We start from the raw sequence: 13,182 nt of genomic DNA, 5'->3' as shown, positions 1-13,182 counted from the left end.
AACATTAATAAAAAGCTTATTCCTGCTATGATAACTAGGCCATTTCTAATAATACATAATGTTCACTTTTAGCAAATAATATTTTATCCTAAATCAGTAAACTTAAAAGTACCAAAATAAACAATCTGTATTTGAATGTGCTATATAATGTTCAAATTGAGGCATAAATATTACATGAAATCTGAATAAGATCTGACTTTTTCATTGGACAAAGCACTCAAAAAATAAGTTTGTATTGGTCCAAGTCATTTCACTTAAGCATAATTTATTTTTAAAAAGTACCTTTAAATGGGAACTAATATTATTTTAATGTGTTGATAATTTTATTTTAAAAATTTTTATAAAAAGATTTATTGTTGAAACATGGACAAAATATTGGTATAAAATAAAAGAATGTCTGTGATTGAAAGTTGGTAGTTGATTGTCTAGGTCTCTTTCCATAGATAAAACAAAAAGTCTTCCTTCTATTGCTGAAACCAAATCATAGAAAAATCTTTCAAAACAGACTATCTTGGCTTTTCTTCCAGTCTTTAATCATGTCAATAATACATTCAGATTCATGAAGAATGGCAAAGTTCCAAGATCTAATAGCACACCAACTGGGGTCTTCACAGGAAGAATGAAGAAGATACTATTAAGTTATCTTAAGTTATTTTTGGACACACAAAGAACTAAAGAAATATCAGATTGAGGAGAAAAGAAAGACTAGTCACTTGTGACTACAACAATCATGGAATATTTTTTTTAAATATTGCCAATAACATTTTGCCCTGAATTCTGTTTGATTCCTGTAAAATGCACACTGAGAGTCCCAAAATTACATCACTGCTTTACTTTCTCATTATACTGCCTTCTACTAACTGTTAAAGAAAAGTTCAGGGAGAAGTTTGACAGCATTGTATACGCTGATCTCACCACACATCCAACTTCATTTACAGATATCCTATAGCACAAAACATATTTCTCTAATTAACCAGTTGTCCCTATGTAATCCCACCATGACCTGGTTAATTACACCTGAAAAGACAATGCTCTATAAAACTCATTATCACTAATAAGTTGAACTCAGATTACATTAATTTAAAAAAATATCTTGGAAACAAAAAAATCAAATAAAAACTGAACATGGTGGCCCATGCCTGTAATCCTAATGGCTCAGGAGTTTGACATAGAAGGATCATGAGTCAAAGCCAGCTTCAGCAACTTAGCAAGGCCCTAAGAAACTTAGTGGGATCTTGTCTCTAAATAAAATATGTTTTAAAAAGGGCTGGTGATGTGACTTAGCAGTTGAGCACACGAGGTTCAATCTCCTGTACCAAAATAAATAATAATAATAACAAACAAAATAAAAGTAGAAAAACATTGTAAAAGACATAAATGCAAAGACATGAAGGATAAGATAGGTATAATTTCTTAATTATTTAAATATCTCCTGGAACTTATTGCACATGGCTTAGCTTGGAAACTAAGAGGTCTCTGTAGATTCTTTCAGAAGGATTAGCAGTCTAAGGGGAAAAAGGGGTGGGGGGGAGTGCTTAGGCAGGTTGGCTTTGAGACTTTAAAGGTTATGAGACAATGAGATATAGATCTGGGGAGCAGGCAGCTCTAGAAGACTGCATGAGGAGGTGGATCTGGAAATAAAGAACACACCTAAAATAATAACAGTTTCCTGACATTGTTGAACAATAAAACATGGAAGAGAGCGGAGCCTACCCTAACTCTTCCTAACATGCTTGCTGCCTCCCAACTGCCTAATGTATGTGCTTAATGTTAAACACAGTCTAGACTGAGTAATCAAGATTGGATGGGAAAACACTGAGCCCAAAGTCAGAAGATCTAAATTCTAGCACTGCCTTGTCACTAACTAGCTGAGCCTCAATTCCCTTTGAATTGAAACAATTATGCCAGAAGATTGCCAGTTTCCTTCTGATGCTTATCCTCATGAACACTAAAACCCTATCATATATCCCTGTCACCAATCTCATTGACACAGTTTATATTTTGGATATATGTAATACAAGTACATATACATACTAATGTTCTTAATCAAAATGTTAATCCATATTCTCACAAGTCTCTTCCATCTCTTATTCATATACAAATTTTATAAACTTATTCCTCTAGTACGTATCTTTGTTATGACAGTGAATATATCTTTTTATATGGATACATATACCCTGATATAGAAAAACTATTTTCTCAGAAGAGAAATATAGAGCACTATACAATACACATACATATTCATTTTGAAATAGTCATTAATGAGCACATTAAAACTTAAAATTTATGAAGCATGCTAGACAGTATACTATTCTCTAGGCTTATTCTGATGAGACTGGGTTATGAGATTAGAGCTGAATAATTTGACACTATTTTGTAAGCATTTAAATGTGCTAGGCATATCTGTAAATCCTCAAGTGAATAAGACTTTCCCTTCTGTATAAAATATGGGAAGGGGAAAAGGATGGTGTCTTTGACAAGGCACTTTTCAAATGGAAATAAAACTGAGATTATCTAATCAGTTACCCTTGTGGGTGGATGGATGTACACCTGCACTGAATCTTAGACCTAGGAAATGACAGAGCTGATCATCTTTATGGGTTTCATAACATAGCCACAGCAAAATGATTTCCTGAGATCAATATGTGGTTAAGAGAGAGCTGTTTTCAATGGAAACAGGAAGCTAGGAGCTAACCTGTTTCTATGGTAACCAGAACAGCAGTTACCCAACAGCTGTAGGAAAGAAAAGGGCAGAAAGTTACAAATGAAAAAAAAATCAATTCTGGTTTACATTATTAGTGTGATGGTCCTCAGAGTGCAATCAAGATGGGTATGGACATGTTGTTCCTTCCCTAGCACCACCTAGGATCTTTAACAATAATTATCTCACATTCAAGAGCTAAAAAGAAGTTTGGATACTATCTGGTCCAACATATTTCCTTCTGGAGACTAGTGTCATCTCCATTTTTAAAAAAAATGTTTTCAAGACAAAGGAAATCAAGACTTGGGAAAAATGAAATAAATTCTCCAAGGTCATTCAGGAGTGTTGACATCAGGGTTGGTGCACAGGTCTCAAGGGTCCCAATTCAGGTGGGTTTTTTCCCAGTTCTGTTTTCATATATTCTCTACTTTTGCTTTTTCCTCCTCCCAATACCTATATTTTGTTCATCATCTGTGAGAACATTGACTACCTTAAGAATTAATATTAATTACCATCTTTTTAACCTGTAAGGAAAGTATAAAGCAGTGCTATTCTGTCATAAAAGAATCCATTGACTGCTTTTCTGGAAAAAAATCCTTTCATGACTCAAACAGAATTAAGTTTATGTAATATATTGATGACTATTGTTTAGACTATTTTGCCACTACATATTTCCTTCTGGAGACTAGTGTTTATCTTTAATGCTGTTTCCTATTTCATTTAGACATATTTTTAAAGGTTGCCATAATAAAAAATAAAGTATATGACTGAGAAATTTTAAAAATATAAGACTTGAAAATCACATTTACTTTATTTGTAGTAGTAAAACTAAATGATAGTGATATACATTTTCAAATGGGGAGGGTTGGTCTGTATCTTTATATAAACTTATACATTTCCCTATTTTCCTTTGCTTTGGAAATGAGCTTTCTGACAAGGAAGAAAAATTTCCTTGTCATGTATTTAATTTAGTCAACTCAAGACTATCAATATATTCTTAGCAAAATATTAGAAAAGAAATCAGACTTAATCTGCTCAGTTGCATTCACCTTTGGCATGCCTAATGCCCAGAAATAAACAGATCAGATCACCTACCGTGTGATCAAATATATTACTGAAAATACAGTTGACAATTGAAGTTACTTGGGTCTTTGACTGAGAATAAGGTGTTCTCTGATTCTACTCAGTGCTCAGGATATAGTAACTTAATTAGAATTAAATTTATTTATGAACTCTACCGTTAGTGGCCTGGAAAATGTCAAAAGACACTTAGATACTTCTTTGGCAAATAAAAATACACCAGACTATTACAGCAGACTCTTTCGAAGCATATTAATCTTGGATTTGAATTTTCATGTGGTTGGCCATGGTTTGCAATTAATATCAAAGGAATTTTAAAAACTTAGTCATACCCTGAATTGTTTAATTGTTTGGTGTAAGTATAGTCTTCATCATATTGGAAAATGAGAGCTTACAAATTACTTTTTAAAGATTCAAAGAAACCTCAGATTAAAAGTCTTAGGCTCTACTGACTGATCTATTCAGATTTGCCATTATTTGTCAATTTAATATCAGCTAATTAATTTTTTAAAAGAAGTAATGAGACATTGAAGTTTGAGAAGAAGACAAGACAGGTAGCAAAGGTCTTATTTACCATATTAAAGAGTTTGAATTTTATTCTCAAATTTTTGACATCAATTAAAGATATTAACTAAGGAAAACTATTCTAGTAACAATGTCAGGAAGATGAATTTAGGAGTTTGAAAATAGCTGAATAGACTGATGCCTAGAGATATGGGCTGTTAACAAGAATTTGAATGGTATGTGAATGAACTCTTACTCAAGCAGAAACACTGGAGTAAAGAATATGTGGCAATATTAATATAACAGGAATAGATAAGGCATGGGTTTTTCAATCAAAAAAATTGGGGAAGGTGAGTCAAAATAAAGGTAGATTAAGGCCCAGGTTTCTACCTTTGTTACAGGAAGAAATAGTGCTACAATGCACCAAGATATGCAATATAAGGGTGAACAAATTTGACCCTATATGCACAACATTGCTCAAACAGATCTAAAGAGAAATGGGAGCTGGAAGAGTAGGACTAGGAGTAATTAAAATACAGTTAGCACTGAAAACCATAGTACATGAACTTGACCAGAAGAGTTCTACATTAGAATGTGAAACAAAGGAATCACAGGTTAAACCCAGGAAAATATCAATGTGTAAGAGGTTGATGGAGGAAAAGGAATTGAACCATGATGAAAAGAAAGGCCTTTTTTCTCATAGGAGAAAAGTGAAGTGAGAAGGAACCCAAAGAAGAAATGAATCTCAGATGGTAAGTTGTGTCAGAGATCACAAGTCAACTAAGAAGAAGAGGAAAAACAAAAAATGAAAAGAGCTTTAACCCTTTATAATAGAGACCAGTAGTACTTTCACACCATTGTTTCTAATATGAATGTTTGATTGTATTTGTCAGACAATATTCCTGTGTAAGATTTTTTTGAGCTAAACTTATCTTTAATATCTCTGGAATTTTTTTGCAGTTATTTTGTTTTATTTTTTTTTAATTCAGTCAATATTGTATTTAGGAAATGTTTTATTATAAATAAAATAGTGCAGTTATTGAGAGCACCTATATCTTCTCCATGCATTCCTGCTGATATACACAATTTCTAGTCTAAAGTGACTGCAAACCAATATTTGTTGAATAAAAAGCCATTCTAAAATTTTTATAATTGACAAAAAATTATTATGACTATCTATATTTCTCAATTAATTCCTTTATTTGGAGCAATATTTATAAAATAAAAAGTAATGTTTTATTTATTTAATTTTAATATATGATGCAAATTACCCCTACCTTATTATAATTTTCAAAATGAAACATTACATTTAATGCTACTTATTAGTTACTTAGATAATTTCTTCTCTGCATTGTTTGTGGTTTGGGGAAGAGGTAAATGTGATCCATAAAAGTAATATTTGAAATGTGGAATCCAATTCCAGATATTGAATTTAAATTTTAAAAGCTTTTAGGGAATATATTTTAGTAAAACAGTGAAGTTGAAGCAATCTAAAATTATAATAAAATTAATATTTCAAGATTTTTAAAAATGATGGATTCATCATTGCAATCCACATATGGTTAAGGATGACTGTACAGTGTGCAGTAATGTACACTGGATAAAGGTCAGGGGAACATATGTGAAATAAATTAGACCTATGCACAAGCCAGATCTTAAATGTTTTCAAATCCATGAAAGTTTACTTTTGTTTTTCCTATTTTAAAATGTTCTTTGAAAGTAGAAACTGAAAGCTCTATCTGGTAGTCAAAGATATGCCTAAATCACCCAAAAAAAAAAAAAAAGTCACACTTTAAACTAGAACAGAACTCTGTCAACTCCTTCTCTTACAGAAAATAAATGAAAACAGAAACTCATACCTGTTCTCAGTTCCTTAACAAAGGGAACAAAATCTTTGAAATAGTCTCTGGTTGTAGTGTTTCATAATCATACTATTTTTTTAACTTCTAAAACATCAGGAAGTTCTATCAAGGAATGTCTGCCTGGTCTGCAGTCTTACTTAAGACAGTGGGTCTTGGGAGAAAAGCACACAGAAACTCCACCTTCTCTAAAACTTATATATTAAATTGGAAACATATAGTGCATACATAAATTCATCTTTACAGATTCATCTATGCATCCTTGCTTTTTACTACTTGTAAAAAATCATCACTGGGATCAACAGAATAATCTCTCCTTTCTTTCCTGATCTCATTTTCTCCACAACAGGTTTCCATGACAACTTATATTTGAATATTTTTGAAAATTCTATTTTTGAGTACTATTCTTAAGTATAAGAATCATAAGTATAAAATATAAACTTTTTTACCAAATTAACTAGAACAATTTACACCTCTCAAATATGTATTTACACCATAAATTAAAAGCCATAGAAGAAGACATGCCAACTACCAAAAGGCAAAAATTCAGTTTTGTAGAGCTGAAGTAAATATCCAGTTCCTATCACTAGTGTCTTAATTTGACAGTTTAAGTCATGCAATTTAGAAATAAAATACACCTATTTTATAACTAAATGAATCTTCTTCTCAATATTGGGAAAAGATAAAGAAAATAAAGAAACATACAACAATTAAAAAGTAATTCAACTGTTAATATTGTTCATTCAAGTGTTTCAATAAAAGATAAGCTAATGTAAAGAAAAGTTTTTAAAAGTTTATAAAAGTGTAAATACATGACTTTTATTGAGAATGAAACTTGTAGCCAGGCATTGTGATGCACGTCTGTAATCCCAATGGCTCTGGAGGCTGAGGCAGGACGATCAGGAGTTCAAAGCCAGCCTCAGCAATGGCAGGCACTAAGTAACTCAGTGAGACCCTGTCTCTAAATAAAATACAAAATAGGGCTGGGGATATGGCTCAGTGTCTAGTGAAGAAAAAAAAAAGGATGAAACTGGTGACAGTAAGCCTGTAGTTGAAACAAACCACTTGAAAATTGATTTATGTTTCCTAGAATCATGTTCATGAAAAATATAATTTCATCCCATGACCTCCCAATGTAATTCTATTTATCAAAGTAGTCAGATAACATTAAGCCAGATCATCTGAACTGCAAGTGATGATATGAAATATATTAATTCACTCTTGAATAGAATGATGTCTTATGATTTAGACAACTCTCTGGTAATTTGAAAAAGGATATCCTGAAGACAAAACCCACAAAAGAGAGCAAAACATTAAACAGACTAGTCAATAAAAATGGAAATTTCAAAGAGGGTTCATTTTAAGAAGTTTAATCAAATCCCATATATTGATTCTATTGTTGGGTAGCACAAGTAAAAATTTCACCAAACTCCTAGAATACTATTTTTAAAAATTATAGTTTTCCAAAGTTTGAACTCAAGTGAATATGTTATGTGCCAATCAAAACAGCAATACCGTCTGCAGAGATTTCACAATTCAGTCAGTTATAATCAATGGTTTTGGTAGAAAGAGCCTGGAAAGGGCATCATGAGACCTCTTGAATAAATTTGATTCTGCTATTAATTTGATATCTGATGTTGGCCATCACTTAGCATCTGAGCCTTCATTTACCTCATCTACAAAATAAAAATAACTTATTTAAAGGTGACGAGATGGCTTTGAAAACATTTTTCAGGTTAGTGATTTTTAGCTGATTTTGCTTCCACTTGATCTGTAATCTGTGTTAATCTCTAATTTATGTCCTTTCCTCATCTAAAATAGATGCAGGCCAAATCCTCAATATAATTACATTAAAATCTAAGTAAGATTTTTTAAAAACAAACTATTTTCAAGTCAACGGTGTACACTGTTGATCAATAATCAATAGAGTTAAACTCCACAGCAATGATAAAGCTGAACACCTATATAACTTAAATGACAACAAAATATAACATAAAACTTGAGAATATCATGTTATTTTATGAGGAAAGATAATAAAACATTCCATCTTTTTTATAGCACACAATCTGGAGAAGAAGGAAAAAAAAAACATGATGAGCCTGAAAACAAATTCAGATTATCTTTTTAACAACCAAGTGGAAAGAACACCGTAATACTCATCTGGAAACCAAACAACACTGATAAAAAGGTCATGAGCCTGTGATTTAATTTAAATAAATATATACATTTTTCTGAATGCAAACTGTTGTTGTTGAGTTTAAAGGATGGTCTTAAAAGAAAGATTTCAAAATTGTATTAATCCTAAATTCAAATTTGAGAATGTAGACATGCTAGAATTTGTGTATGCATTCAATTACCAGATCCAAGAAAGTAACAATGTTTTAAATTGTCTCTTTTATATTCTACTTTTCACTAAAAACAAAACACATCTGAAGACTTCCAAAGTGGTATCAAAAGTACATTTTCTGACATGTTAGTGGATAGACAGCTTCATAATATTTAAGATGCAGGAATTTCTGACATGTAGAGAAAGACAATAATTAGGAGAGAGCCAAAGTAAACCTGGGAAAATTCCCTTTCTGCCCAAGGGGGTGTCTTTTCTGGGTGGTATAAGCAAACCAGACACAAGCAATTGTAAAGATTTAACTAAGTACAGTACTCTGTTCTCATATATAATTAAAAACCATTACATACTGTATAATTTCTGGATATTTATATTTCTTTTATTTCCTTTAAACTGCAGAAATCATTATTGGTTACTTTTATAGTCCCTTCATGGGATTTTGAAGAATTAATTGGGAGTGTTAAGGACTAAATATAAGCTGTCACGTAACCTAAAAACAAAAAAAAAAAGAAAAGAAAAAAGAAAAGAAGAAGGAGGAGGAGGAGAAGGAGGAGGAGAAGGAGGAGGAGAAGACTTGAGGCTAGGATCACAATACAAAAAGTAAAATAAAGTTTCCTACAATCTAAATCACTCAGACCTAGAGAATAGGATCATCAAAGTGAGTATTTAGGTACAACCTATATGGAACTTAGATATCATCCAGGAGGAAAGGCAGGAGGCTTAAAGCTTCAGTGAGTAGGTGGGCTTTCTCAGAGGTCAACTCACTGAGGTAAGTAATCCCAATACCAAATTCTTCTTCTTTTGAAGAGACAGGTTAGACGGTATTGTCTTCACAAGATGAATCTCTAGTATTCCCTCCCTCCACCCCAGTCACATACATATATTCCATTTCCCCTTCCTCTGTCCTCAGATTAGATCTCTAATTAGAGCCACTGCCCTGAGTGAGTCAGATATGAAAGGGTCAGGGTCACTGAAAAATGTCACATCAGGATGACCAGGAAATTAGAGACATCCAAGCTAGAGAGAAAAGTTGGAACAAAAGAATAAGGAAAAACACTCAAGGTGAAAGATGATACTAGTTGGAGGACAAAGTTTCAGAATTGTACAGAGAAGTCTGCATGTGCCCTTTAGGTCCCATCTACTAAAGTGAATCTCAGTGTGAGTTAGGAGAAGAGGAGTGGAATGGTGGGGAAGGTGGGAAGATAGGGCCCAGGGTCCCTGGGCTTACCCTACCCCAGATGAACTTAAAAACTCATCTTTAGGGAGCCCCCTCTTCTCTCTACTCCTCATCCCAGAGGCCTTTAGTGAAAAAGAACAGAAGTTGGAAAGGGAATCGGGGGAATTTGAAGCAGCTGGGAAGGGTCAATTCTGGCCTTACCCTGGCAGCTCTGGATGAGTAGGGGTCCTCAAAGAGGGCCCACATGCGGGGCTGCAGCCTCCTCCAGCGGCCAGATTTGCCGTCAGGTCCCCCAAGCCCTGTCGCATCCTCGATTCCTAGCCTCTTGGCCGCCAGGTCCTCGTCGTCGCCAGGGTCGCCACCGATGAGGTCAGGAGTCTCAAAGATGTCCAGCGCCTCTTCTGCGTCGCGGTGCTGCCGGTAGGTCATCCAGCAGCAAGGCTCCACGTCGGTCTCGTCGATGCCCCAGAAGGCCAGCTCCTCCTCGAAGAGTGGCCCGCACACGTCGGCGGGGCAGTGCAGCTTGCCTGTGCGGTAGTAATTGAGCACATAGGCGAAGACTCCTGGATGCCGGTCAAAGAAGAACTCGCGGCCGCCTGCAGGGTGGTCGCTGCCGCCGCCGCTGCCGCCGTGGGAACTGCAGTTGCCCGCGCCGCCCTCGAAGCAGCCGCCGGGTCCCGGGGACAACGGAGGCGGTCGCGGCGGCGGCGAGAGTGGAGGGGGCAAGGGCTGCAGCTTGTCACCAGCCGCGGTCAGGCAGTCGCCCTGGGGCTCCGAGGCGGCGAGAAGAGCCAGGCGCGTTCCTGGCAGGGTCTTGAGGGTGCTGCGGTAGGTTTCGTGCCGGGTGCCCCCGACATTGAGGATCACCCTCTCGTTGTTCTCGATCTTGCCCATCTCTGTGGCTCAGACATGACTGGGGGAGGCGAACACAGCGCCAAGTTAAAGATCTCGCTGTCAGAGACACACCATGACCCCCACCCCCACACCAACCCAAGAGTCCCAAGATGCAGAGTTAGCAAACAGGCAAGGGGCAAAGGACCTTCCCAAGAGAGAAGCATCCAGCCCTGTCCCCGCCTCTTGCATCACACCTTTCCCAGATTTCCAGAGAAGGAAGATAGCAGTAAAAGTGTTTCTTGACCTTCCATGAAACCTTTCTCCCTGCCTCACACCTTATTCCCAGGGCTCTAATCTCTCCTTCAGTTTTTCATCCCCCACCCTCCCACCCCTTCATCCCCTGTCAATTTTAACCTACCCTGAGTCCCTAAATCCCTCCTCCCTCTCCAGACCCCCCACGCGCTCACACACCCTTTCCTAAATCCTCTTTCTCTCCCTTGGATACCCCCATTATTTCCCCCTCCCCTGGATGGTCCCTCCCTTCCCTCTCCTAGATCCCCTCTCTCCTCCTCCACTAGCCTAGATGTAATTCCTTTAGGCAAGGAGTTCTCTCCGCTAAGGCTACTTGACAGTGTGGGGTGAGGGCCCCCGGGACCCTGCGGAGAGTCCCTATTTCCTGCGTACCCTTGGTCAACCCTGCACCGCTGCTCCCTAGCTAGCATTCAGGGAGTGCCCTTTGAGCGACCTGTTCTTGGTTCACTCCTGCTTTCCCTCACAGACCAGGCAAAAAGACTGAACGCAGAAGTCAGAGCAGAAAAATATTCCCTGCTGTTGTCTTTTGCCGAGATGCCTTACTAATTTCCTTATCCAATTTCCTTTTCACATTATTGTTGTTGTTATTGTTGTTAATGTTATTATTACTTGGGAAAGGAAACGACTAACTAGGATCCATCTTTGAGAATACAAGTGAGCAATGCCTCCCACCCATCCCCCCTCTCAAGAAAAACAAATGCTTGGGGGTGGAGAGTAGGGGATTAGCGTTCTAGGAGGGGCAAGGCCGAGGGAAAAGCCCCCGGAGGCACACCCCCTGGATCCGCGAGCTGGAAGTCTGGCTGACAGTGCCCGGGTTTCCAGCCTTTCAGCTACCTCTCCCCAGCGCTCCATCTCTCTACATTCTTATTGCCTAAAGACCTGGGGGGTAGGGATGCCCGCCTGCGGGGTCAACATGCCCTTCCCAGGAAATCACCCCATTATCCCCTCCTCATCCACAGATACCTTAACAAAACCGAGAGAAAAGTGGTTCTGCTTTGGTTTCAGAAGGGACGAGGTTTTCCGGGCAGCCGGACCCAGTCTTGGTGGCCAACTGAGCCTCCCTTCTCCGAGGAGAAACTACTTGTTGGCGTTTTCTGGGTTCAGGTGGTAGGGCCGCTTCTCTGGGCGCTGAGGTCGGGGAGACAGCCCCAGCCGGCCGCCGGCGGCGCTCCCCGCCTTCATTCTGTGATCTGTGGGTTCGCCCATCGCCAACCTCCGCGCCCAGAGTCACCATCGCGCAGGGCTGGGCAAACCATGAGCTCGGGGCGGGTCCAGCGGGCGCTGCCCGATCCCGCCGGGAACGAACAGATCGGCTGGTGGCGACAGGAGTGAAGATTGGCCGGAGGTCAGGAGAGCTCACCCACGCGAAGGTGAAGGCGCCCAGCTTGGATTTTGATGTGCAGGTTTTTGTTTCTCCCCCAAAGCAGCCGCTGCTGGAGCTGTCCCTTCAGCACCACGCGCCGTCAGCCTCCAGCCGCCACTCTACCCACACGGATCCTGAAAGGGTGGGTGGGTGGGTCTGGGGAAGCTCTGTTGTACCAACCAGGTTCATATGTTTTTCTTCCGAGAAGCTCTGTCCTCGCCCTCTCTGGGGCTTCTGGCTGCTTTATTTACACACCACTGTCCACACCCTTTATCTCCCCGATGCCCCACCCCTCCCAACAAGTGAGAGAATTTAAAACCCATTGCATTTTCTTCTTAATGACAACTAATTGGAGAGAGAAGTCTACTTATAGGTGACAATGATTCTTGTTTCTTATGCCTTGTACCCGGCTTTGGCTTGCTTTTTTCAGTCAAATGTAAGGAAGGTCTCCAGAGACCACTTCATGGTTATATAAAGCAAAGCAAGTTGTAAAAGTTTATTCTAGGAATGTGATGCTCTAGAGTGCAACTTTAGGTTTCTTTGTCATGAGCTAAAGACCTGAGCTGTACATACCCCAATACCTGAGTAATTCTCTAACAACCCAATTTCTCCCTAAGTTTCTAATGTGCCTTGTTTTAATTTGCTAATACTGTCATAAATAAGCACATAAATTGATGGCATAAACAGAAGGAATTTATTATCTATTAGTTATGGAGGCTGGAGGTCCAAAATTAAGGTATTGTCAGGGTCAGTTCCTAATGAACACTGTAAGAAAAAAATCTATTCTAGGACTCTTTTATTGGCTTATAGATGGCCATCTTCTCTGTGCATGTTTTCTGTGTCCAGATTTTCCATTTTTATAAGGACAGCACTCATAATAGACTTAGGTCCACACTAGTGACCTCACCTTAACTTGGTCACCATTATAAAGACTCTCTCTGCAAATAAGGTCACTTTCTGAATACTGTAGGTTAGAACTCCAACATATATCTTCTTCAAGGTTGAGGG

General features: G+C 38.1%; 1 protein-coding gene across 14 annotated transcripts in view; it reads right to left on the bottom strand.

The window, feature by feature from the left end:
- Positions 1–12,346, bottom strand: part of Kcnc2 (potassium voltage-gated channel subfamily C member 2) — a 186,183-nt gene extending 173,837 nt beyond the window's left edge. For 6 of the 14 annotated variants that reach the window (XM_021729916.3, XM_005330428.4, XM_021729914.3 and 3 more), the window contains exons 1-2: positions 11,775–12,343; positions 9,867–10,578 (exon numbers count right to left, since the gene is read on the bottom strand). In XM_021729916.3, the coding sequence (XP_021585591.2) occupies positions 9,867–10,559 (693 nt within the window). In that variant the 5' untranslated portion in view covers positions 10,560–10,578; positions 11,775–12,343. Of the gene's footprint in view, positions 1–9,866; positions 10,579–11,183; positions 11,283–11,774 lie in introns of those variants that run through there. The other 8 variants (XM_005330427.4, XM_078053119.1, XM_040280306.2 and 5 more) reach the window with 5 other exon arrangements.
- Positions 12,347–13,182: the final 836 nt, after the last annotated feature.

The sequence above is a fragment of the Ictidomys tridecemlineatus genome, chromosome 6 (assembly GCF_052094955.1).
Source record: "Ictidomys tridecemlineatus isolate mIctTri1 chromosome 6, mIctTri1.hap1, whole genome shotgun sequence".
In the NCBI taxonomy this organism is placed as follows: Eukaryota; Metazoa; Chordata; class Mammalia; order Rodentia; family Sciuridae; genus Ictidomys; species Ictidomys tridecemlineatus.
This window is presented reverse-complemented; position numbering and strand designations above follow the sequence as displayed.